General features: G+C 35.4%; 1 protein-coding gene across 4 annotated transcripts in view; it reads right to left on the minus strand.

The window, feature by feature from the left end:
- FAM149B1 (family with sequence similarity 149 member B1) overlaps positions 1 to 26,156 on the minus strand; it is a 71,391-nt gene that overhangs the window by 19,129 nt on the left and 26,106 nt on the right. For all 4 annotated transcript variants that reach the window (XM_055324945.1, XM_055324944.1, XM_055324947.1 and 1 more), the window contains 4 exons: positions 23,013 to 23,155; positions 22,099 to 22,215; positions 14,749 to 14,916; positions 13,607 to 13,794 (listed from right to left, as the gene is read on the minus strand). In XM_055324945.1, the coding sequence (XP_055180920.1) occupies positions 13,607 to 13,794; positions 14,749 to 14,916; positions 22,099 to 22,215; positions 23,013 to 23,155 (616 nt within the window). The remainder of the gene's footprint in view (positions 1 to 13,606; positions 13,795 to 14,748; positions 14,917 to 22,098; positions 22,216 to 23,012; positions 23,156 to 26,156) is intronic.

Below are 26,156 nucleotides of genomic sequence, written 5' to 3' on the forward strand. Positions count from 1 at the left end.
TGAAATCAAGAGTTGGATGCTTAACTGACTGAACCATCCAGACACCCCATCTTGGGAACTTTCTGATTACCAATTCAATATTTTGTTACTGGTAATTGATTTGTTCAGATTTTCTATTTCTTCCTGATTCAGTCTTAGAGACTTGTATTGTTTCCAGAAATTTACCCATTTCTTGTAGATTTCCAGTTTTTGATAGCAGTCTCTTGTAAGCCTTGTATTTCTCTGATATAGTTTCTAAGTTCTCTTTCATTTCTGATTTTGAGTCCTCTTTTTTTCTTTTTTGAGTCTGGATAATGGTGTATCAATTTTTTTTTCAATTTTATTTTTTTCAAAGAAACAGCTCTTAGTTTCAGTGACCTTTTCTATTTTTGTTTGTTTCTATTTCATTTATTTCCACCCTGATCTTCATTATTTCCTTCCTTCTGCTAATTCTGGGTTTTGTTCTATGTGTGGTTCCTTTATATATAAGTTTAAAATGAGACTTTTCTTGGTTTTTGGGGTAGCCATGTATTGCTAATGTAGCCATGTAACCTTCCCTCTTAGAATTGCCTTTTCGGTGTCTCAGAGATTTTGAACTGTCCTATTTCCATTTTCATATGTCTCCAGGTATTTTTTGATTTCCTCTTCGATTTTTTCATTGACCCATTGGCTATTTGGTAATATGTTGTTTATACCAGGTGTTTATATTCTTTTATTTTTTATATTGTAATTGATTTCTTATTTCATGCTAATGGGATCAGAAAAGATACTTGATATGATTTAAAGATTTATTTGAGAGAGAGAGAGGGAGGCAGTGAGCGTGAGGTGGAGGAGGGGCCGACGGAGACCAGCAGACTTTCATAGAGTGGGGAGCCCAATGCTGGGCTTGATCCCGGGACTCTGAGATCATGACCTGAGCCAAAATCAAGAGTCAGATGCTTAACCGACTGAGCCACCCAAGCGCACCTGATGTAATTTAAATATTAAATTTATGGAGACTTATTTTGTGTCGTAACATGTAATCTACCCTGGAGAATGTTCCATGTGTACTTGTTCTATGTGTATTCTGCCATTTTTTGAATCGAAGGTTCTGTACATATCTGTTAACTTCATCTTGTGTAATGTATCATTCAAAGCCAGTTTCCTTACTGATCTGCTGTCTAAATGATCTATCTGTAATATGTATGGGGTCGTAAAGTCCCCTGCTACAATTGTATTACTGTCAATTTGTCCCTTTATGTTTGTTAATATTTGCTTTGTATATTTTGCTGCTATTCTGGATGCATAGATATTTACAATTGTTATATTCTCTTGTTGGATTTATCCCATTATTATGAAATGCTTTTCTTTGTTGCTTATTACAGTCTTTATTTTAAAGTCTATTTTGTCTAAGTATACTAGTCCAGCTTTCTTTCGGTTTCCATTTGAATGAAATATCTTTTTCCAACCCTTCATTTTATTCTTTGTGTCTCCTTACATCTAAAGTGAGTTTCTTTTAGGCAGCATAGAGATAGGTCTTGTTTTTTTTTATTCTCTCACCCTGTTTCTTTTGAGTGGAGCATGTAATCCATCACATTTAAAGTAATTGATAGGTATATACTTACTGTCATTTTTGTTAATTATTTTCTGGTTATTTTTGCATTATTCCCTGTTCCTTTCTTCTTTTATTGCTCTCTTCCATTGTGGTTTGATTACTTCCATTATTGTTATTCTTAGATTCCTTGCTCTTTTTTGTGTGTGGGTCGGTCAAAATTTTTCAGTGTGGTTATTATGAGATTCATATGTAACACCTTATCAGTATATATAGTAGTCTATATTAAGTTGATGTTTGCTTAGGTTTGAACACATTCTAGAATCACTTGATTTTTACTCCATGTTTTATGTATATAATATCATATTTTTATAACTTTTTAGTTTGTGTATTCTGGCTGATTTTTGTAGATATAATACATGTTACTACTTTTGTGTTTTAATCTTCATAGTAGCTTTATAAGTGATTGATTACTGCCATTACTGTATGTTTGCATTTGACAGGAAATTTTTTTTCCTTTCAAAATTTTCTTCTAGTTATGACCTTTTTGTTTCCACTTTAAAGTTCCTTTAACATTCTTTGTAGGGCCAGTTTAGTCATGATAACTCCTTTAATTTTTGTTTGGGAAATTCTTTATTTTTCAATGCTGAATGATAACTTTGCTGGTTTAAGATTTTGAATATATTATGTAAGACTTTGAATATATTATGCCACATTCTTCTGGCTTGCAAAATTTCTGCTGAAGAATCAGCTGATAATCTTATGAGGTTTACCTTGTATGTAATGGTTTCCTTTTCTCTTGCTGCTTTAATTTTTGTCATTTTAGTTATTATATGTCTTGTTGTGGGCTTCCTTGGGTTCATCCTGTCTGAAGCTCTCTGTGATTCCTGGGCCTGGATGTCTGTTTCCTTTTCAAGGTTAGGGAAGTTTTCAGTTATTATTTCTTCAAATAAATTTTCTATTCCTTTCTCTCTCTCCTCTTCTTGGACTCCTAGAGTGTGAATGTTATCACACTTAGTGTTATCACAGATGTGCCTTAATCTATACACTTAATTTTTTTTTCTTCTTTGCTGTTTCAGTTTTGTTGCTTTCCATTACCCTGTCTTCCAGATCACTGAACCATTCTTCCACATTCTCTAATCTGCTATTAATTCCCTCTAGTATATTTTCTGAGGGAAGGGGGGGAGGGAGGGCAGAGGGAGAGAGAGAGAATCTTAAGCATACTCCATGCCCAGCATGGAGCCCAATGTGGGGCTCAGTCTCACAACCCTGAGATTGTGACCTGAGCTGAAATCAAGAGTTTGACTAAGCCACCCAAGCAATCCCACCCCCAGTGTATTTTTCACTTCAGTAACTGTACTCTTTAGTCTGACTTGTTATCTTTTTAATATTTTTTATTCCTTTCTATCTCCTACTCTTCTCTCAAGTCCAGTGAGTATCTTTGAACTCTGTCAGGTAGATTGCTTATCTCCATTTTATTTCGCTCTTTCTCTTTTGTTTTGTCTTGTTACTTCATTTAGAACCCATTCCTTGGTCTCCTGATCTTTTTCATAATCTGCGTTTTTTTCTATGTGCTAGGTAGGCCTGGTTTTGAAAGTAGTTGCCTTATGTAGGAGGCATCCTGTGGTGCTCTGTAGTGCAATCCACCTTGGTCATCAGAACCAGGTGCTGCAGGTGCCTGCACCGTCCTGTTTTGCTTGAGCCAAGGTTACTGTGGGAACACTGGTGGGCAGTGTTTGCCTCTTGAGCAGCTCACTGAGAGGCCTGGCTGCACCTGCTGTAGACTCAATGGTGAGCAGGACTATCCTCAGTCCCACAGTCTGCAGTGACCAACTGTGACTGCTGCAGATACAGTGTTGGGCAGAGCTTGCTCCTGGAGTAGCTAGCTGAGAGACCCACCAGCATCTACTGTCAGCATGCTACTGTTCACATACTGGTGTGGGGTTTAGCTTCCCCACTCTCTGGGGTGGGCATCATTTTGTAGGCAAGTTCCTGGCCAGGGCTGACTACCAGGATGATAGGGGAGGAGCTGCTTTTGGAGATGACTGACAGGTAGGTCAGGCTGGATGGGATGAGACTGCAGGGGAATTATGGGGGTATAGTAAGTAGTACCAACAAGATAGATGGAGTGTCAGAACTGCCTCCCACAAGTATCTGGCTATCTATGCTAGGTAAGTGAAAGGATAATGGTGCCTTCAAGTACTTCTGTTCCCAGAGGAAATTGCCACACATCTCTGCTTTTCTGGCACATGTCCTAAAATAAGTCAAGAAATCTTCCTGTAGAGATAGGAAGATGATGGTAGAATAGGAAGACCCCAGGCTCACCTTATCCCTTGAATACAACTGAATAACTATCAAATCATCATAAATATCCCAGAAATCCACCTGAAGACTGACAAAACAAACTCTACAACTAAAGTGAGAGAAGTCATATCAAAGAATGTAGGAAGTGTGGAGATGTGATTTAAGAGAGAAACGGATTGTAGTTGCTGCAGATGGGAGGGAGCTATGGATGTGAAGAAAGGTGAGAGAGAGAGAGAGAGAGAGAGAGAGAGAGAGAAAGAGAAGAGAGAAGAGAGGAGAGAGGAGAGAGGAGAGAGGAGAGAGAGAGGAGCACATAGGGGAATGCACAAGAACATTTCTCCATAGCCCTGGCTTGGAAAATGAGAGAGGCTGAATTTCATGAGTTCTTGCAATTGGTGGGGCTTAAAGGTTGGAGTTTTAAGGGTCAACAGGCTTGGTTGGGATAGAGCTTAGAGGGCACTGTGCTGCTCTTGGAGAAAAGGCAGGCAAAGAACCTGGGGGCATATAGTATAGAAACCGCAATCTGAAGAAAATATGGGGTACACAGTGGGGAGATTATTTGCTCTTCGTGGAGTGTGTCCCTCAGAGGCAGTATTCTCAGAGACATCTCTCTGAGAACAAAGGAAATGGCCAGTGCCATGTCCCTCCTCCCTAACCCCCCACACCAGCATAAGCACAGAGTCACGTGCAGGAAGCAGCACAGTACAGACAGTGGCTACCTAACTTGCTTACACTAGGCCTTGAACCCCTGTGCTCCAATGGTACTGCCCTTCTCAGTCAAACTAACTTCATCCTGGTGTAGCAGGCCCCTCCCCCTGAAGACCAGCGTGACCCCTCCCCACACCACATCTCCTAGCGAGAGAGTTTTGTAGGGCCTCAGTTCCAGTGGAAGCAGTAACAGGTCTCATTTCACAAGCAGACGAGGACACACCTAGTTAAAACACCACTTTCAGGCCTGGGACAAAACACTGTCCCAGCAGGAAAGAAAAGCCCCTGCAGATGCCTGGCTGGAAGGGCAGAGAAGACAGAACACAGTAACACAGCATAGGCAGCACACACTAGAGCCACCCCCTGAAGCACCAGGCCCTGGGCACTACATGACATCTTTGTAAGGCCATTACTTTCAGAAACAGGAGATATAATTGGCTGTTCTGATACACACAAGCAGGCAGAGACTTACACAAAATGAGAAGACAGAGGAATTTATCCCAAATAAAGTAACAAGATAAGGCCATGGCCAGAGATCTAAGAAAAACAGATATAAGTAACATGCCTGATGCAGAATTTTTAAAAAGATTTTGTTTATTAGAGTGAGAGAGCAGAAGCAGGGGGAGCAGCAGAGGGATAGGGAGAAGCAGGCCCCCTGCCAAGCAGGGAGCCTGACATGGGGCTCAATCCCAGAATCCTGGGATCATGATTAGAGCCAAAGTCCTGCGTAGCCAACTGAGCCACTCAAGCACTCCCTGATGGAGAATTTAAAGCACAATCATAAGGATACTCACTGGACTTGAGAAAAGAATGGAAGATGCCAGTGAGACTATTACCATAGAGGTAAAAGAGTTAAAAAATCATACAGAGATGAGTGCAATAACCAAGATCAGAAATACACTTGATGCAATGAACAGTAGGCTGAATGAAGCAGAGGAACAAATTAAGGACCTAGAACAAAATAATGGAAAACAAACTAAACAAAAGAGAGAAAGAATTATGCATAATGAGAATAATGATTGTATTATAGGAGTCCCAGAAGAAGAAGAAGAGAAAAGGGAGCATAAAATTCATTTGAAGAAATGATAGCTGAAAATTTCCCTAATCTGGGAAAAGAAACAGGCATCCAGATCCAGGAGGCACAGAGAACTCCCATCATACTTATGAGAAGCACGCCCATACTGAATCATGATGAAACAAAATCTGAACATATACTAGTAAAGGAGACTGAATGAGTAATTAAAAAACTTACCAAAAACAAAAATTCAGGGCCAGACTAGCTTCACTGGTGAATTCTAACATTCAAAAAATAATTAATACCAATCCATACTCTTCAAAAAAACAGCAGAGGAAAGAAGGTACTAAAACCAAGGATGCCACAGAAAAGTACAGGCCAATATCCCTGATGAACATGGATGCAAAAATCCTCAACAAAATATTAGCACACCAAATTCAACAATAAATTAAAAGGATAATATATCAAAAAATAAAAATTAGGGATGCCTGGGTGGCTCAGTAGTTAAGCTTCTGCCTTCTGTGTGATCCTGGAGTCCTGGGATTGAGTCCCACATTGGGCTTCCTGCATGGAGCCTGCTTCTCCTTCTGCCTATGCCTCTGCCTCTCTCTCTGTGTGTGTGTCTCATGAATAAATAAATAAAATCTTAAATAAAAATGAAAAATAAAAAAATTAAAAATTAAAGGATAATACGATCATGATTAAGTAGTATTAAACCAGGAATGCAAGGATGGTTCAACACTCACCAGTCAATATGATACACTACATTAACAAAATGAAGAATAAATATAATCTCCTTAGATGCAGAAAAAGCATTTGACAAAATTCAACACTTTCAACAAAAGTAGATATAGAGAAAATGCACAACATAATAAAGTACATATATGACAAGCCCACCGAATACATCATGCTCAATTGTGAAAAACTGAAAGCTTCCTCTAAGATCAGAAACAAGACAAGGATGTTCACTCTCACCCTTGTATTCAATATGGTATTGGAAGTCCTAGCCAGAGCACTTAGGCAAGAAAAAGAAATAAAAGACATCCAAATTGGGAAAGAAATGAAACTCTATTTGCAGATGACATATATAGAAATTCTAAAGATTTATCAAAAACTGTTAGAACTAATAAATGAATTCAGTAAAGTTATAGGATACAACATAAATACACAAGAATCTGTTGCATTTTTATATACTAATTAATGGACTATCAGAGAAATTAAGGAGATAAAAGAAGGGAAAAAATCCCACTTAAAATTCATCAAAAAAGAATAAAACACCTAGGAATACATATACCCAAGGAGGTAAAAGACCTGTATAAGTGAGAACTACAAGACATTAGTGAAAAAACTGAAGAGGACACAAATAAATGGAAAGATATTCTGTGCTCCTAGATTAGAAGAATTAATACTGTTAAAATATCCATACTAACCCAAAAATAGATTCAATGTGATTCCTATCAAATTTCCAATGGCTTTTTTCACAGAACTAGGACAGATAGGGTGCCTGGGTGGCTTAGTCAGTTAAGCGTCTGCCCTCAGCTCAGTGAGTCCCGCATTGGGCTCCTTGCTCAGCTGGGGGCCTGCTTCTCCTCCTCCCTCTGCCTGCTGTGCGCTCTCTCTCTCTCTCTCTCTCTCTCTCTCTCTCTCTCTGTGTGTGTGTCAAATAAATCTAAAAAAAAAAAAAAGAAAGAAATAGGACAGTCCTAAAATTTGCATTAAAACGATAGAAGACCCCAAATAGCCAAAGCAGTCTTGAGAAAGAACAAAGCTGGAGACATCTGGCTTCCATATTTTAAACATAGCTACAGCATATAGCATATATATAGCTATAGCAATTAAGATACTGGCAGAAAAACTGAACAGAAGAGAGAACTTAGAAATAAATCCATGCATGTATGTTCAGTGGAGGAAAGGACAGTCTGTCTCTTCAATAAATAGTTTTTGGAAAATTGGACCAGTATCTTACACAATACACAAATGCCAATTTAAAATAGATTAAACACTTGAACATAAGACTTGAAACCACAATAGGTCTTGGCTATGATTTTTTTAATCTGCTGCCAAAAGCAAAACCAAGGAAAGCACAATAAAACATCAACTGAAAAAAGCTTCTACATAGCAAAAGGAAAAAATCAACAAAATGAAAAAAGCAACCTATTGAATGGGGAGAAAATATTTGCAAATCATCTATCTGATAAGGGGCTAATATCCAAAATACGTGAAAATATATACATAGCCAAAAAAATTCAATTTAAAAATGGGCAGAAGATCTGAATAGACATTTTCCCAAAGAAGAAACAGATGGCCAACAAGTACGTGAAAAGATGCTCTACATCATTAATCATTTGGAAAATGCAAATCTAAATCACAATGAGGTATCACTTCATACCAGTCAGAATGGCTATTATCAAAAAGTCTGGAGATAACAAGGGTTAGCAAGGAGGTGGAGAAAGGGAACCCTTGTGCCCTGTTTGTGGCAATGTAAATTGGTGTAGCCAGTATGGGGAAAAGTTAATAATAGAGGTACCTGGGTGGCTCAGTTGGTTAAGCATTTGCCTTCCGCTCAGGTCAGGGTCCTTGAATACAGCCCTGAGTTGGGCTCCCTGCTCAGTAGGGAGTCTGCTTCTCCCTCTGCCCCTCCCCTTTCCCCAGCTTATGCTTTCTCTCTCAAATAAATAAATAAATAAATAAATAAATAAAATCTTTTTTGAGAATTAAAAATGGAGGGACACTTGGCTGGCTCAGTGGTTGAGCGTCTGCTTTCGGTTTGGGGCGTGATCCCGGAGTTCTGGGATTGAGTCCCACATTGGGCTCCCTGCGAGGAGCCTGCTTATCCCTCTGCCTATGTCTCTGCCTTCTCGCTGTGTCTCCCATGAATAAGTAACTAAAATCTTTTTAAAAAATAAATTAAAAATAGAGCTACCACATGATCCAGTAATTGCACCTCTGGGTATTTATCGGAAGAAAATGAATACACTAACTTGAAAAGATCTGTGTACCTCCATGTTCATTGCAGCATTTATTTACAACAGCCAAGATATGGGAACAACCTAAGTATCTATCAGTAGATGAATGGTTAAAAAAAATTGTGATATCATATATATATATATATATATATATAAAGAATATTCCGCTAAATGTATATAGTGGCATCCACATATATATATGTATATAGTGGAATATTCTTCTGTCATAAAAAACAATGAAACTGTTCCATTTGTGACCTTGAAGGCATAATGCTAAGTGAAATAAATCAGAGAAAGAAAAATACCATATGATCTTTCTTTTTTTTAAGATTTTTAATTTATTTATTAGAGACAGAGAGAGAGAGAGAGAGAGGCAGAGACACAGGCAGAGGGAGAAGCAGGCTCCATGCAGAGAGCCCGACGCGGGACTCGATCCTGGGTCTCCAGGATCACTCCCTGGACTGAAGGCACTGCTAAACCGCTAAGCCACCGGGGCTGCCCCCATATGATCTTTCTTATAGATGAAATCCAAAAACAAATAAAATGAAGCTCATAGATAAAAGACTGGTGGCTGCTAGAGGCAGGGGTGGGAGCTGGAGAAATGGGTGAACATTTTTTGTTTTTTTTTTTAGAATAAATAATTTGAATTAAAAATTTTCTCATCTATAAGAAGAATTAACCATCAACAGACTCACATTCATACAATTTGAAAATATTAAAAATGTTTTTAATGAGATAAAATTCATGTAACATAAAAGTCACCATTTTTAACCATTTTACAGTTTACAATTGATAGGATTTTAGTATATTCACAATGTTGTGCAACCAGCACCACTAATTTCAGAAAATTCCTATCACTCCAAAGAGATACCACATACCTCTCAATTCCCTTCTTCCTCTATCCACTGGCAACAACTAAACTACCTTCTTTCTCTATGGATGTGCTTGTTCTAGACATTTCACTGAATGAAATAATAAAATATATGGCTCTTTGTGTCCAGCTTCTTTCACTTAACATAATATTTTCAAGGCTCTTCCATGTTGTAACATGCAGGATTACTTTATGAACGAATAGTATTACGTTGCATGGTACATTAGTTACTTAGTCTGCTACAATAAAATACCACAAACTGGATGGCTTAAATAACAGAAATTTGTTTTCTTCCAGTTCTGAAGGCTAGAAGTCCAAGATCAAGGAGCTCTCTGGATCATAGGCAGCTGTCTCCTTCCTTGTGTGACCTCTTCTCTGTGCATGCACAGAAAAGAAGCTGTGCCGTCTCTTCCTCTTCTTATAAGGATACCAACTCTATAGGATTAGGGCCCCACACTTGTGATTTAATTTAATCTTTTTTTTATTTCATTTAATCTTAATTACCTCCCTAAATATTCCATTTCCAAACATTTGCATTGGAGTTTAGGGCTTCAACGTACAAATTCTGAAGAGGACACAATTCAGTCCATAACACTTGGATATACCAAATTCTGTTTCTTCAAAACAAAATTGTTTGTTGATGTACATTTGGGTTGATCCTACTTTTTTTTAAAAAAGTATATATTTTTAAGTAATCAATGCATTCAATGTGGGGTTCATACAACACTGAGATCAGGGGCCAGATGCTTCACTAACTGAGCCTTTTATTCTACTTTTTGACAATTACAAATAATGCTGTTGTGAACATTCATGCATAGGCTTTTGTGTGAATATGGTTTCAGTTCTCTTGGCTATATACCTTTGAATGGAATTGCTGGGTCATAGGGTAATTTTATGTTTAACTTTTTGAGGAACTACCAAACTGTTTACACAATGGCTATACCACTTTACTTTCCCACCAGCAATGTATGAGGTTTTCAATTTCTCCACATCCTCACCAATACTTGTTATTGTCCTTTTTTTCCAACGTAGCCATCCTAGTGGGTATGAAATTGTATTTCATTGTGATTTTGGTTTTGGTTTATATTTCCCTAAGGAATATGATGTTGAACATCGTTTCATATGCTTATTGGCCATGTGTAACCTTTGGAGAAATATCTATTCAAGTTGTTTGCCCATTTTTAAATTGGGTTGTTTGTCCCTTTGTTGTTGAATTTATACTTTATATGTTGTGGATCCTAGATTCTTATCAGGTGTATGATTTGCACTTATATTCTCCCATCCTATAGATTGTCTTTTCATTTTTTTGATAATATCCTTTGATACATAGTTTTTTTTAATTTGTATAAAATCCAGTTTATTGCTTTTTCTGTTGTTGTTTATGGTCTTGGAATCATCTAAGAATCCACTGCCAACCTCATTAAGATTTACTCCTATGTTTTCTTCTAAGAGTTTTATAGTTTTAGATCTTAAATGTATGTTTGTGATCCATTTTGAGTTGATACTCTGTATGTGGTATGAAATCAGGGTCCAAATTCATTCCTTTTTATGTGACTATCCAGTTGTTTTAGCACCATTTCTTGAAGAGACTTTTCTTCTCCCATTGAATGGTCTTGGCACCCTTGTTGAAAATCAATTTGCCATAAATGTTTGGGTTTATTTCTGGACTCTTGATCCTATTCTGTTGATGTATATATTAATTCTTATGGCAGTACCACATTGTTTTAGTTAATGTAGCTTTTTTTTTTAATGTAGCTTTGTATCAAGTTTTAAAATCAGGAAGTGTGAAGTCTCATATTTTGTTCCTTTTTAGTATTTTGGACATTCACTCAACTTGTAAATCTACTGGGGAGTATTGCCATCTTAACAATATTAAGTCTTCCTTCCAATCCATAAACACAGGATAACTTTCCAATTCTTTAGGTCTTCTCTATTTTCATACAATAATGTTTTGAAGTTTTCAGTACAAAAGTCTTATACTTCCTTGGTTAAGTTTAATTCTAAGTATTTTATTCTTTTTGATGCTATTGTAAATGAACTGTTTCCTTAATTTCATTTTCAATTATTCATTGATAGAGGCTGAAAGAATTTTGAGAAGTGTAATAGAGCTAGCATAAATTGCCTCGAACGGACTTAGTAGAAATCTGGATTTGGAGGATGCTGTAGGGGAGGGTTTAGAAGGAAATAAGGAACATTTTATTAGAAACTGGAAGAAAGGAGGTGCTTGTTATTTAGTAAAAGAAATCTTAGTGAAATGGTCTTCTGTGGTCATGTGGTAAGCAGGACTTTTAAGTGATGATTCTGGTTATGTAGCTAAGGAGATTTCCAATAAAAGTGTTGAAGGTGAGGTCTGATATTTTTCTTGCTACTTATAATAAAACACAAGATGAGGAAGAGAAAGTGAAAGAAAAATTATTAAATATAAAGAAACCAGGACTTGATGATTTTGAAAATTCTGTATCTCTAGATGGCAAGAAAATTTAATGAAAGAAGGCTGTCAGATCCTCAAAATTCTACTGGCAGGAGGCAGTCTGATAAAACTACTAAGCTACACACATGCGCTACATTTTATGAAAAAGGAAAGGTGACTCAGAGGGTAAAACCAAGAGCCCAGAGGTTGGAACAGAGAGCTGAGAGGATTATTTCTAGGATTGGAACTTCCAGTATTTCCCAACTGGACTTCAGAATTGCTATGAACCCCTTTTTTACCTTCCATTTCTGCAAACTACTCCCTCTTCCTTATCTGGAATGTCTGTGATCCTTTCCCTGGCCCACTATTATATGTTGGGTGTGTTGGGTAAGGTAACTTTTCTCCAGGAGTGGAATGGCTGGATTATATAGTTAGATGTTTATATACCACTGTATATAGTCTTTATTTTCACAGGTCTATAGATGGAAAGGAATTGTGCCCCAGAAACTTTACTTAATGTATTATATCCAGGAACTTTGTCTATATCATGGCCTGATTTAGATGATAATATTTTGGACTTCGGAGCCTATGCAGTAATAGGATGGACAAACTCTACAATGGCCCCTCTATGATTCTTACCTCTTGGTGTTCACACCTAAAAGTGATGAGATGTCACTCCCATTAATATGTTATATTAGCTGTTTTGCTAGCTGACTAGCTCTCAGTCTTTCTTGATGGCCTTGAAGAGGAAAGCTGCTGTGACTCCTACAGCTACAAGAAACTACATGCTTCAAAGAACACACAAAAGGGGTAGTGGATCCTTTCCTAGTTGAGCCTCTGCATGAGAACCTAGCCATGGCCAACACCTTGACTGCAACTTTGTAAGATCCTAAGTAGTGGACTAGTTAAGCAATTCTTGGACTTCTGACCACAAATCTGTGAGATAATAAATGTGTGTTGTTTGAAACTGCTAAGTTTGTGACCATTTTTTATGTATCACAGAAAATGAGAACAATTCTTAAAAGGCTAAATAGACATTTAACCATATAATCAGACCATTCCACTCCTAGACATTCACCTAATAGAAAAGGAAATATATGTTCAAAAAACTCTGATACATAACATACAGACCAGCTACATGTATTAGTCCCAAACTGAAACAATCCAAATGTCCATGGACAGTAAAATGGATAAATTATGGAACAATGGAATACTTTTTAGGAATAAATTGCTGACAGACACAATTACATGGATGAATCTCAAAATGATCCTGCTGAAGGAAGGAAGCTGACAAGTAAATACCATGATTCCATTTATATGAAACTCTACAAAATAAAAACTAAACTATAGTGACAGAAAGTACATTTTTTTGTCCCTTGGGGATGGTAGATCAGGCATGGGCAGAAGGGAAGGATTACAAAGGTCATGAACTTTTGAGGGTTCATTATGTTCATTATATTGACTATTTTGTAGTTTCACGTTTATATATACATGGGCAAATTTACCAAATTATATACTTTAAATATGAATGGTTTATTGTATATCAGTAATTCTTAAGCAGTTTTTAAAATGTATTTGCCACTTGCACATGTTTTTTTCCTCACAAATAATTATATTCAAAGAAAACACAATCTAATTATCATAGAATAGGCCTTGTTGCTCATCTACTCATTCTCAAATATTTTCTAAGTATCTGTACATGCCTGTGGGAAATACAAATATAAACTTTTTACACTAATGAAGCATTTAATCTGATAAACTAGTTAGGGTTTAAAAATCATAAACAACTATTTTTTTATATTGTTTTCACAAAGATCCTTACCAGAAGCAAATCCCTCCCAATGACTACGTGTCAGCTGCTCCATACAGCTCAGAACCTTGCTCCACACATCGTCAAACACATAAGCAAGGACATCCTCTTTCATGCAGTAAAATGGAGCAATGGGTGGGTACCCTAATTTCTGTTTCTCTGGAGCTGCTTGTAATTTCTTTCCTTGAAACCCCTCTTCCCTGTAACAAAAGCAAATAATCCAATAAACATTTGTTAACTGGCAGGAAAGGAAAAGCAGAAGAGCCCAATAGCACAAGAAGCTACTCTGAGGCTCTTCTGGAGATTCTATCTGTAAGCCAGAAACTCTCAGTTATCTGCATTTGTCAGGGAGAACCAATAGCCCCAGTATTTTGGGGTTAATACTCTAGCTAACAGATATGTTTACTATGATACATATATTAAAAATTAAGACAAAATAATTCTGGAACCCTTGAGGTATAAAGAAATATCTTAAGGTCTCTATAGTAAAAATTATCACTAGGGTAGCAGAGGTCTCAAGAATTAAATGGGGAGCTGTAAGCAGGAAAGAAGGATGGTAAGAGGTTTATGCAGAGCAACTAAAGACTTTCTCCTCTGCTTCTTTCCCAAGGAAGAGCTGGCCTAGCATTAAGTCGGGGAGAAGGCTGATTAGTATTAATTGTATTTAAATTTGTATTTCTTTTCATAGGAGATAATATTTTCATATGATGAAAACATTCAAATTATAAGGAAGGAAATATATGTATGTAGTGGAAAATAAGTTTATAACGCTGTCCCTCAGTTACCATTCCCAGAAGCCAACACTATACTTGGGTCCAGAGAAATAGTTACATTATATTCTGTACTGCACTTTGGTTTTTTACTTAACAATGTATCTGGCCCTTGATCCCTATTAATACAGATGAATATGCCTCTTAAAAAATAGCTGCAGAGTATTCCATTGGATATGCCATGGCCGGTTACTGATCAACCAACCTTTTGTTCTTATAGTCAGTACTGCATTCAATATCCTTGTATGTAGGAAGTAATAGGAAATAAATAACCAAGTGACATAAATCCAATTATAGGTAATATTGTGCTATACTTTGGAAAAGATAGATATTAATTCAGAAAACAGGAAAGGAGTAAAAAAGCTTTAAAGACATAATACTCACATATCAGTGTGGTCAAATGCTAGGTATTCCTCTATTATTCCTTCAGAGAAGATTACACAGTCTTCCTCTTCTCTTTCCATAGAATACAAGCTAGGGGATTTGGCAATGGAAGATGCTCTATGAGCATAAGAAGATGAAAAATGTAACTTCTTTCCTCTAATACCAAATCTGGGAGAGGAAAAAACAAATATTAATTTTGTACAACAAAACTGAACTCACAGTCCCCTCCCCGCCACAACAGGATCAGGAATCACACACATGCTCTACCAACTGAGCCAGCAGGCACCCCTCTAGAATTTTTTTGCTTTAACAAAATAGGCCTTTTTGTTAGTAAGAAAATTTCAGTTGGATGAAAGGAAAAATGTTCCCATTGCCTCTAAAACTGCAGCAAAAACCCCCAATAGTCTACACCATAAAAGTGTTTTTGCAAATATTATTTCTAATAAAGGAACCTTTTAAATCATCAGACTTCAAAGATTACCATGTCTGGAAAATAACCTTTAACTTCTAAAATATTTGTAAGTAATAAAAAAAAAAACAGTGGTTTTGCCTTATCACGCATTGCTCTGTTAGTAACATTTAATTTGAAATATTTTCTTGTGAGGAAAAAAATCATTGGTACTTTATTCTTCTCTCACATGCATGGAGGATAAAATGACTTTGCTAGGTTTTTAATTTTTTTTTAATTTTTATTTATTTATGATAGTCACAGAGAGAGAGAGAGAGAGGCAGAGACACAGGCAGAGGGAGAAGCAGGCTCCATGCACCGGGAGCCCGACGTGGGATTCGATCCCGGGTCTCCAGGATCGCGCTCTGGGCCAAAGGCAGGCGCCAAACTGCTGCGCCACCCAGGGATCCCCAACTTTGCTAGGTTTTTAAAACAAAGAGTTTAATTTGGAGCCAGACCATCCATGTGTAAACTTTAGGAGGTAGAAATCTGCAGCCTTCCTGGAAGTGATCACTGCAATGAGGTGGTTGAGAGGAACAAGTGGCCCAGAGCTCTTTCCTGATCAGGATCTGAAAAGTACAATTAGCTACTCTCAATTCCATTTCAGACCAACCTTATACCCAGTGGATCTCTAGAATGGACTGAACTAAAGGAAATTTACATGAAGGTGTGATTTCATGATGCCAAAAGGAAAACATAACTTAGTATCCTGGAAAGGAAATAAGCCTGTGGATGAACTTGCCAGTAGAACTGAAAATATTTGAAATATCTCCATGGCTTTGGAGAGCTTCAGAAAACTCTTTATGTCTAAAAAAAAAATAATCTGATTTGTATTGAGCTTAACTAGCCCTTGCATTTAGGATAGCTGTAAAAAAGAAATAATAATAAAAAAAACAAAGGCTATAATTTATGTGTGATACAAGGGAGACAGGCTTAAGACAAACAGCAGCCATACCATACAACCTGACTGGCTTTTGTAAATTGTGGTAAAAAATATAATAAATTTTCCATCATAACAATTTTAAACTGTACATCACAGTAGTGTTAAGTATACTCACATTACTATTGTGTAGCAGATTTTCAAGAACTTTTTTATCTTGAAAAACTGAAACCCTAATACACATTAAATACTAATCCCCTCCTTCTGGCAACCACCTTCCTATTTTCTATGATTTTGACTACTCTATATAGGTAATGTGAGTAGAATTATACTGCATTTGTCCCTTTGTGACTGGCTTATTTCACTTAGCATAATGTCTTTGAGGTTCATCTATATTGTAGCATGTGACAGGATTTCCTTCTTTTCTAAAGCCACATAATATTCTATTGCATATATATACTGTATTTGCTTTAGCCATTCATCTGTTGATAGACATTTGGGTTGTTTCCAGATATCTTGCCTATTGTGAATAATGCTGCAAATGGTTGTGCAAATATCTCTTTTTGATCTTGCTTTCAATTTTTTTTTGATATATATAGCCAGCAGTGGGATTGCTGGATCATATGATAATTCTATTTTCAATTTTTTTATTTTTATTTTTATTTTCCATTTTCAATTTTTTAAAGTAACTTCCATCTTGTTTTTCATGGTGGCCGCCCCATTTTACATTCCCACTAAAAGTACACAAGGGTTCCAATTTCTCTGCATATTTACCAATACTTGTTATCTTCTGTTCTGTTGATAGTGGCCATCCCGATGGGTATAAGGTGGTATCTCATTGTGGTTTTGATTTGCATTTTCTTATTATTAGTGATGTTGAGCATCTTTTCAAATGCTTGTTAGCCATATATGTATCTTCTTCAGAGAACTGTGTATTCAAATCCTTCGTTCATTTTTAAATTGGGTTATTTTGTTGTTGTTGAGTTGCAGAAATTCTGTATATATCCTGGATATTAACCCCTTATCAGATATGTGATTTGAAAATATTCTCCCCCATTCCACAGGTTGCTTTTCATTGCATTGGCTCAGAATTTTAAAAAAATAATTTATTTATTTATTTGTGAGAGACACAGAAAGAGAGAGGCAGAGACACAGGCAGTGGGAGAAGCAGGGAGTCTGACGTGGGACTCCATCTCGGGTCTCCAGGATCACGCCCTGGGCCGAAGGCGGTGCTAAGCCGCTGAGCCACCCAGGCTGCCCAAGGCTCAGAGATTTTTAAGTTTGATGTAGTCCCACTTATTTGTTTTTGCTCTTGTTGTCTATGCTTTTAGTGTCATATCCAATAAATCATTGCCAAATCCAATGTCCTGAAGCTTTTTCCCTATGTTTTATTCTAGGATTTGTATAGAGTTAGGTCTTATGTTTAGGTCTATAATCTGCTTTGAGTTAATTTCTATATATGATGCAAGGTAAGGTTCCAAATTCATTCTTTTGCATCTGGGCACCTAGTTTTCCCAGCACCATTTGTTGAAGAGTGTCCCTTCCCCATTGTGTAGTCTTGGCAGACTTGTTGAAAGTCATTTGGCCATTTACACAAATGTGCTATTCTATTAGTGGTTTTCAAGGATTACAATTCTGCATATAGTCACACACTTTAGCATTTTATTAGGTATTACAGCTAGTTAATTTTTGTTGAGGGATATATTTAAACTAAAGGTTGACAGCTCCTTATGCTAACTTGAAACAGCAAAGTGCATATTTTTTTTCAAGTGGAAATATCCTTAAATTCATATTCTCATGGCCCTTTTTTGCCTGTGTTTTCTCTACCACCATCTTCTATTATTTTTCGGTTCTGGAATTCCATTTTGACCTAAACACTAATATTTGTTTTGATTGATAACATTGTTTTGCAGCCATAATATCAGTGTATACATTAACTTTTGTATCATTTGGTATCATAAAAATATGATATGCTTAAACTTATAGTAAAAGAAAATGTTGAATGCTAATCATGTTGTAATCACTGTGCTGTTAAGAAATACAAAGAAGAAAATACTGTAGTTTTGTGTTTTGTATTGTACCAGTTTTCTCTGGACCAAGAATTCAAAAATAGAAATTGAACCAAATACTTTGTTTAGTACATTTGACACCTTAAAGAAAGTCAGTGTGAGAAGATTCGTGAATAAGAAAGAGAATGACAGAAGACAGTGATAGAGATATAGCTTAAGTCAGCTTATGATACAATTTTACATTTTTATCTTAAATTCAGTGGGAAGCTATTGAAGATTTTTAAGTGGGAGACAGAAAGGAGCAACCCTTAATTTTAAAAGGAAAATCTGATGTAATGTTGAGTGGCAAGAATGGATATAATTTGAAATATTATTTTTATAGAAAATCTCATTTATAAACCTCATTTTATGGCAAATTGATTTGCTAAACTGAAAAAAATCAAAATGAATATGACACATTTTTCCGTACCATTTACAAAGCAAAAAGTGCCAAAATAGCAGCACCAAGTTACAGACCTTCACTACCCAAATTTTGTTCTCAAATACTATTAGCCTCTCAACAGAAGTAGGTCTCCTTAAATTTCAGCTGATTCTATGTCTTGAAGAAAAACTTAAAGATGGGCATGGAACATCCTACTGTAACCACAAAGCAAAGACCGTCAAGACAAAAACAAAGTAACTAGCTTGTCATGGCCAAGTTGTAACAATTTGGGCATCAGTAATTATGATTAATTAAAATATATAAATATTTTGAAATGCTCTGAGTTCATAATGGTATTCAAGAAAATATCAAGTATGGACAAAGTAAGGGTTACATGAAAGTAAATATGGATTCTCTTATGCTTTCTATAAGCAGTGGTATGCTAATAAAGCTGGATAACTTGTTTCAGCTGAGTATATGTCTGTATATGAATTATAAATAGATGTTTGTTTTATCTGTATGTTAAATAAAAATAATAATTTAAAACTGTAAGCAAATAGTCCAGAAAAGCACAGCCAAAGTAAGAAGGGCTAATCAGCAGTAGGGTAGCAAGTAGAAATGAAAGAAAGGAAGTCTGCAGTATGTTGCAGGATGGTTTAGCCAGATATCCTAAAAGAAGAGGGGCTAACTGCTCAGGCCTTGATTACTTAGTTCCTTGGAGAAGAGTGTCTCAATAGAACTACTACTTATAAAATAATAAGGCATATATAAAATCTCTACTAACATCAGGTAAATATATTAATTACATAACTTGAGTTATGTAATTTTGGTCAGTGAGAATTAAAGAATACATCACCTCTGTGAAAGACATTAGTTTGTAAAACTCTGGGAATTATATAAAAAGCAAATTTAAAAAGGCTTATTCATGTAATACATGAGGTTTAAATTTAAAAAGAAAATTCAGCCTAATGAGAAGAAACTTGAATTTTGAGAAAAGCAAACAAATTCCATTCTTTAACAATTTAGGTGATAACCCTGGTCCTATAACCATAAGTGGCCTAATGAGATAATGTTTTACGTTGTGGTCTCTTGAAATGACTACAAGCCCCAAAAAGCATCAGAACTACTGCTACTAAAAACTCATAGCTCAAATAAGTAAAATTATAGCCTTGGGGAAAAGTTTAGGAATAATAAAAAAAGGGAATTAAAACTATGATATTTTACAATAGATTTAAGGGTAAACATAGATTTTTGAAATAATCCTATTTAGGTTTTTAAAAAATGTTTTACTTAAATTCCAGTTAGTTAGGGGCAGTCCGGGTGGCTCAGAGGTTTAGTGCCGCCTTCAGCCCAGGGCCTGAACCTAGAGTCCCAGGATGAAGTCCCATGTCCGGCTCCCTGCATGGGGCCTGCTTCTCCCTCTGCCTTGTCTCTGCCTCTCTCTCTTTCTCTCTGTGTTTCTCATGAATAAATAAATAAAATCTTTTTAAAAAAATTCCAGTTAACATACAGTGTGATATTAGTTTCAGGTGTCCAATATAGTGATTCAACCTTTGCATAAATCACCTGGTGTTCATCACAAGTGCATTCCTTAATCCTCATCACCTATTTAACTCATCCCCCCCAACTCCCCTTCGGTAACTATCAGTTCATTTAAGTTAAGAATTTGTTTCTCTGTTTTGTTTCTTAAATTCCACATATGAGTGAAATAATACATTATTAGTCTCTTAGTTTGCTCAAAATTATACTCTCTAGAATCCATCCATGGCAAGATTTTATTCTTTTTTATGGCTGAATAATATTCCATTACACACACACACACACACACACACACCACATCTTAAATTTTTTTTAAAGTTTTTATTTATTTTTTATTTTTTAAATTTTTATTTATTTATGATAGTCACACACAGAGAGAGAGAGGCAGAGACACAGGCAGAGGGAGAAGCAGGCTCCATGCACTGGGAGCCTGACGTGGTATTCGATCCCGGGTCTCCAGGATCGCGCCCTGGGCCAAAGGCAGGCGTCAAACCGCTGCGCCACCCAGGGATCCCCACACACCACATCTTAATCCATTCATCAGTTGATAGACACTTGGGTTGTTTCCATAATTTGACGATTGTAGATATATGCTACTATAAACTTTGGGGTGCATTTATCCCTTTAATTAGTATTTTTGTATTCTTTGGGTAAATACCCAGTAGTATGATTGCTGAATCATAGGATAGTTCTATTTTTAACTTTTTAAGGAACCTGCATACTGTTTTCAGGGTGGCTATTCCAGTTTGCATTCCCACCAACAGGGCAAGAGGGTTCCCCTTTGGGCACCTGGGTGGCTCAGTCAATTAAGTATCTGCCTTCGGCTTAGATCATGGTCCCTGAGTCCTGGGATTGACCCCCAAGTCAGTCTCCCTGCTTAGTGGGTAGCCTCCTGCTCCTTCTCCCTTTGTGCCTCCCCCCATTCATGCTTGCTCTATCTGTCAAATAAATAAAATCTTTAAAAAGAAGAGGTTTTCCCTTTCTCCATATTGTTTGCCAACACCTGTTGTTTCTTGTGTTGTTGATTTTACCCATTTTGATAGCTGTGAGGTGATAGCTCATTGTAGTTTTGATTTGTATTTCCCTGATGATCCATAATACTAAGCATCTTTTCAGGTGTCTGTTGGCCAACTGTATGTCTTCTTTGGAAAAATGTCTTCATGTCTTTTGCCCATTTTTAAATTGGATTATTAATTTTGGAGGTGTTGAATTTTATAAGTTCTTTATATGTTTTGGATACTAACCCTTTATCAGATATATCATTTGCAAATATCTTCTCCCTCTCCATAGGTTGCCTTTTAGTTTTGTTGACTGTTTCCTTTGCTGTGCAGAGCTTCTTATTTTTGATGAAGCTCAATAATTTATTTTTGCTTTTGTTTCCCTTGCTTCAGGAGACATACCCAGAAAAAAGAAAAAAGTTGCTATAGCTGATATCAAAGAGGTTGTTACTGCCTGTGTTCTCTTCTAGGACTTTTATGGTTTCAGATCTCACATTTTGAATTTGTTTTTGTGTATGTTGTAAGAAAGTGGAATAATCTTTTTTAGGTTTATTTTGCTGTTGCTTAAAGAGTTTGAAGTATTCAAAAGAATTAGCTATTTTAAATAATATACTAATTACCCAGTTTAAGCTAACAAACTAACAGCTTAATGTGTATAAAGAAATAAAGTTGGAATTAATATTACATGTTTAAGAAAAATCACTTTTTCAAAATTTTTTTCAAAAAATCTTTAAAGTGTGTTTCTCAGACCCCTAAATTTTTTTGACCCAGTCTATCTACACTTTATTTCAAGAAGGAAGTGCCTGTATTTATAGACATATAGAAATACAAAGATAGAGATAGATCTGAATAACAAAAATATCCTTAAACTCTAGGGAATGTCTTATTTTTTGAACAAAAAATTATATAACAAAATTCTCATATGCGCAAAAAGTACAATCTTAACAGAATTTTATGTGCTTTATTAAATATGAACAAGTAAAAAGTTTTTGAATCACCTAGTATAACACTTGCACATTTGGATACATAAATACTTAAATATTATAAATACTTACATAGTAGAATCTCTTTCTTGAGAAAGTGCTGCCTCATGTGAAGCTGAAACAACAGAAGGGGATCTAGGATACAGCCCATAACCTTCACTTGGAGTGATTATCTGCCTACCCAGAATCCTTCAAAATGAACAACATAAAAAGACAGTTAAACACCTTCACCTGTCATTCATACAAAATGTAGATATTTTTGGAACAAATATGCTGGCTCTATATAAAATTCCAGTACATACTTAGTCTGATACTGATTAAGAATGATTCTTGAGAGAAAATGTGAATCCAGAGTCTTATTAGAGGTATAGCTCTCTTCCACAGAATGGAGACATAAATGATAAAGCTATAGCTTCCCACCATTGAAAAAATCCAAGGAAACTGAGCAAGCATTTGTAATTTTCCCTCTGTCCTCTACAGTAACCTTCATTAAATCTGCCAAAATGGATGAAAGCCAGCCTGAATTAGTGAAAACTATGAATTACATTCTTAAGAACATGATGCTGAATAAGTTTTAAATAGTTAAGTACAAGTAATATGGTTTCTGAGGAAAGTTTCCTAACAGCTTATATCTGCTTTCAAGTGTACATATGAATTTTCTTGTAGACAACAGTGTAAAGAAGTACATTTTCTGACCCTCTTGCTCAAAAGAAGAGCTGTTTGGACAGCCACAATACACAGATCTCAGCTACTGGTATAGAAACTGTTTTTATTCAATTAGGACAACATAGTGGTAGTTATGAAAACTCCAAGAAACTTCCTTCAACTTGAATTTTCTCTCAACGGAGTCTATCCATCAGATGGCCTTATTTATATTCATTAAAACCAAGCCCATAAAGATTTCAGAATACAAATTTTTTTGGATATCTACTTTTCAAGTTTTAGTGTTTGCTATGAATACAAGCCAATACTAGGGCTTTTAATACCTGAGGTGAGGAAAGCTACATGTCCATTGTTGGCACTCTTCTTGTAAACTCTTAGTATGCACACTTAACTTCTGCTCATACAAGAGTTCATCAATGGCTGTGAACATTGCCTGGACCTTTTCAGTAGCATTTTGGTCAAGTTCCTAGAAGAAAATATCACACCAAAATATTTAGATAGGCTTTTAAAGTCATAAAGGTTGCTTTCAGCAATCAAATTTTGTTTTTAATATTTAACCATTTGAAATACTGCTGAATTTCCATGAAGGAAAAGTTAGTGAATTTTCATCTTATAATATTTATATTTTCTTTCTATTCCTATTTAAAGAAAATTTATAGAAATATCTACTTTTTCAAAGTAATATTTTCTTTATCATAAAAATACTATGTTTATTATAATCACCTTGAAAGAAAGGTATGAAGAAAAATGAAAAAAAGTACCAATAATTCTATCAAATATAATGATTGCTAATTTTAGTATAGCTGCTTGGTTCCAGTATTTTTTTAGAGCTGAAGACAGTTAATCCTATACATTTGACCCTGAACAACATGGGACTAGGGGTGCTGACCACCCTCCCACCTCCCCTGCATGCACAGTTGAAAATCCATATATAACACTTGAGTCTCCAGAAACCTAACTACTAATAGTATACTGATGACTGGAAGCTTTGCCAATATCTCATATTTTATATGTGTATTACATACTGTTTTCTTATAATAAAGTATACTAAAGAAAAAGTTATTAAGAAAATCATAAGAGAAAATACATTTACAGCACTGTACTGTATTGAACATAAAAGTGGACCCACATAGTTCAAACCTGTGTTCAAAGGCCAAGTGTATATGCATTATTTTGTAGTCTGTATTTTTCAATTGACAGTTTAGGTTGTCCCTGTCCTCTATAATTCTTTAGCAGCACCTATAGAGATGGCTATAAAATGTAAATCTGATCATGTTATCTGATTCTCTGCTTGTCCTCTACTTCATCTGTATTTATGCACCTTTAACGTTTTGGTGGAAGAAAAGTTAAACCTTTTATTAAAGTATAAGATAAGAAATTTGTATTTTTCACTCCAAGAATAAAAATCAGCTTCTACCCAATTAAAAAAGCTTTGCTAAATAGATATGAAGGTTAACTTTAAAGACTATTTACCTTAAAAAAAAAGAGCTATCCAATTATGTAAAATACATTTGTTAAAAAGGACTTTGATATGCTTTAACTTTCCTCTAAGTATTTTTCATGTTTTTATTTTGAATTTTAGTATTAATGTTTTTTTATAACACATATTACTTATTTTAGTAACTTAATTTACCAGTATGCTTTGCCAATAACTTTGCTTTCTGATTCTGTGTGTATCCCATTCCTTTTTTCTGCCTTTTTCTTATTGATATAATCAATCCTTTAATAGTTCTCTCAGTGTATAATACATAAGGATGGAAAATTCTTGTTCATAGATGCTTAAGATGTTTTTATTTTGCCTTCATTATTGAATGCTAAAATATGACATATTTATATATCTTATTAAGCATATATAAGAGGTATATCATTCATATATATATATTCATTCAATATATATATGACATAGAGAAAATATCTCTTTTTTCCTTAGCATTTTGAAGACTTAATATCATTATCATCTGGCATTTGTTGTGACCAATATTCTGTTGTTAGTCTGATTTTTACTCCAAAATGTGTAGAATATCTTTTCTAATAGCTTTTAACATTTCTCTTTTTATATTTTCAACAATTTCTCTGGAATTGATCTGGCAGTGTTTTTTTGTTTTTGTTTTGTCTCAGTTGTTATACTTTTCAACATGAATACTGTTATTTTAACTCAATTCTTAAAAAAAAATCAGTGATTATTTCTTTCAATATTTCCTCTTTCTAAAACTTCTGTTAGATATGTACTACAGCATCTTAATCCAGGTTTCATGTTTCCTAACTACTCTTCAAATTTTCAATGTCTTTAGCTCTCTAGTTCGAGGTGATTGTCTTAGTTTTATCATTGTTTACTACAGTTCTGTTTCACTGGAACTGTAAACTGGATACAATCCAGTTTACCTTATTTATTGACATATTTCAAATGCTATTCATTTCAAGAGTTCAAACTGTATCTTCGTATCTGTCTGTTCTTAAATATCTCTATCTGCTTTGTTTTAAAACCCAATAATTTTAATGGATGCTATCTTATCATTTAATTCTTTGAGTATTTTAAAGTTTAATAAACTTATTGAAGAATAATTTACATACAATAACATTTCAAGTATATATAGCACAATATTTGAAAAATGCGTTCACCCAACTAACTACCATTGCCTTCCAGATAGTTTTTTTTAAAGATTTTATTTATTTATTCATGAGAGACAACGGAGAGAGAGAGGCAGAGATACAGGCAGAGGGAGAAGCAGGCTCCATGCAGGGAGCCGGACGTGGGACTCGATCCCAGGTCTCCAGGATCAGGTCCTGGGCTGAAGGCGGCACCAAACCGCTAAGCCCCCCGGGCTGCCCAATCTTCCAGATATATAAACATTTCTATCACTCCACAACTGTATTCTTATTCTGCTTTGTAACTGAAGTGTTCCATTCCCCATGTCAGGAAACCACTAATCTGATTTCTATCATTATAAGTTAGTTTTGTCTGTTCTAGAACTTTGTATAAATAGGATTATGCAGGTGTACTTTTGTGTGTTTAACTTCCTTCACTCAGAATTTTTTTGAGGTTCATCTATGTTTTTGCATGTGTTAGTGTTCATTGCATTCTATTGCTGAGAAGAATTTCATTGTAGGAATATGCTACAATTTATCTATTCTTCTTTTGAGGGACATTTGCATTATTTGTTATGAGTAAATGTAATATGAACATTCATGTACAAGTCTTTTTCTGGATATATATTTTTATTTCCTTCTGATAAATATATCGAAGTGGAACTTCTGGGTCTTATGAGTATCATGTATAATGCTATACTATTTTGAAGTGTATATATACATATATATGCAACACACACATATACATATATATATATATATACACACACATACATATATACAATTTAGCACTCCCATCAGAAATGTGTGAGCATTCAATTTTGCTCTACATCCTGGTTAAAATTAGATATTGTCAGTCTTTTTAGTTTTAGTGAGTGTGG

This window comes from Nyctereutes procyonoides, unplaced genomic scaffold (assembly GCF_905146905.1).
Source record: "Nyctereutes procyonoides isolate TBG_1078 unplaced genomic scaffold, NYPRO_anot_genome, whole genome shotgun sequence".
NCBI classification, from domain to species: domain Eukaryota; kingdom Metazoa; phylum Chordata; class Mammalia; order Carnivora; family Canidae; genus Nyctereutes; species Nyctereutes procyonoides.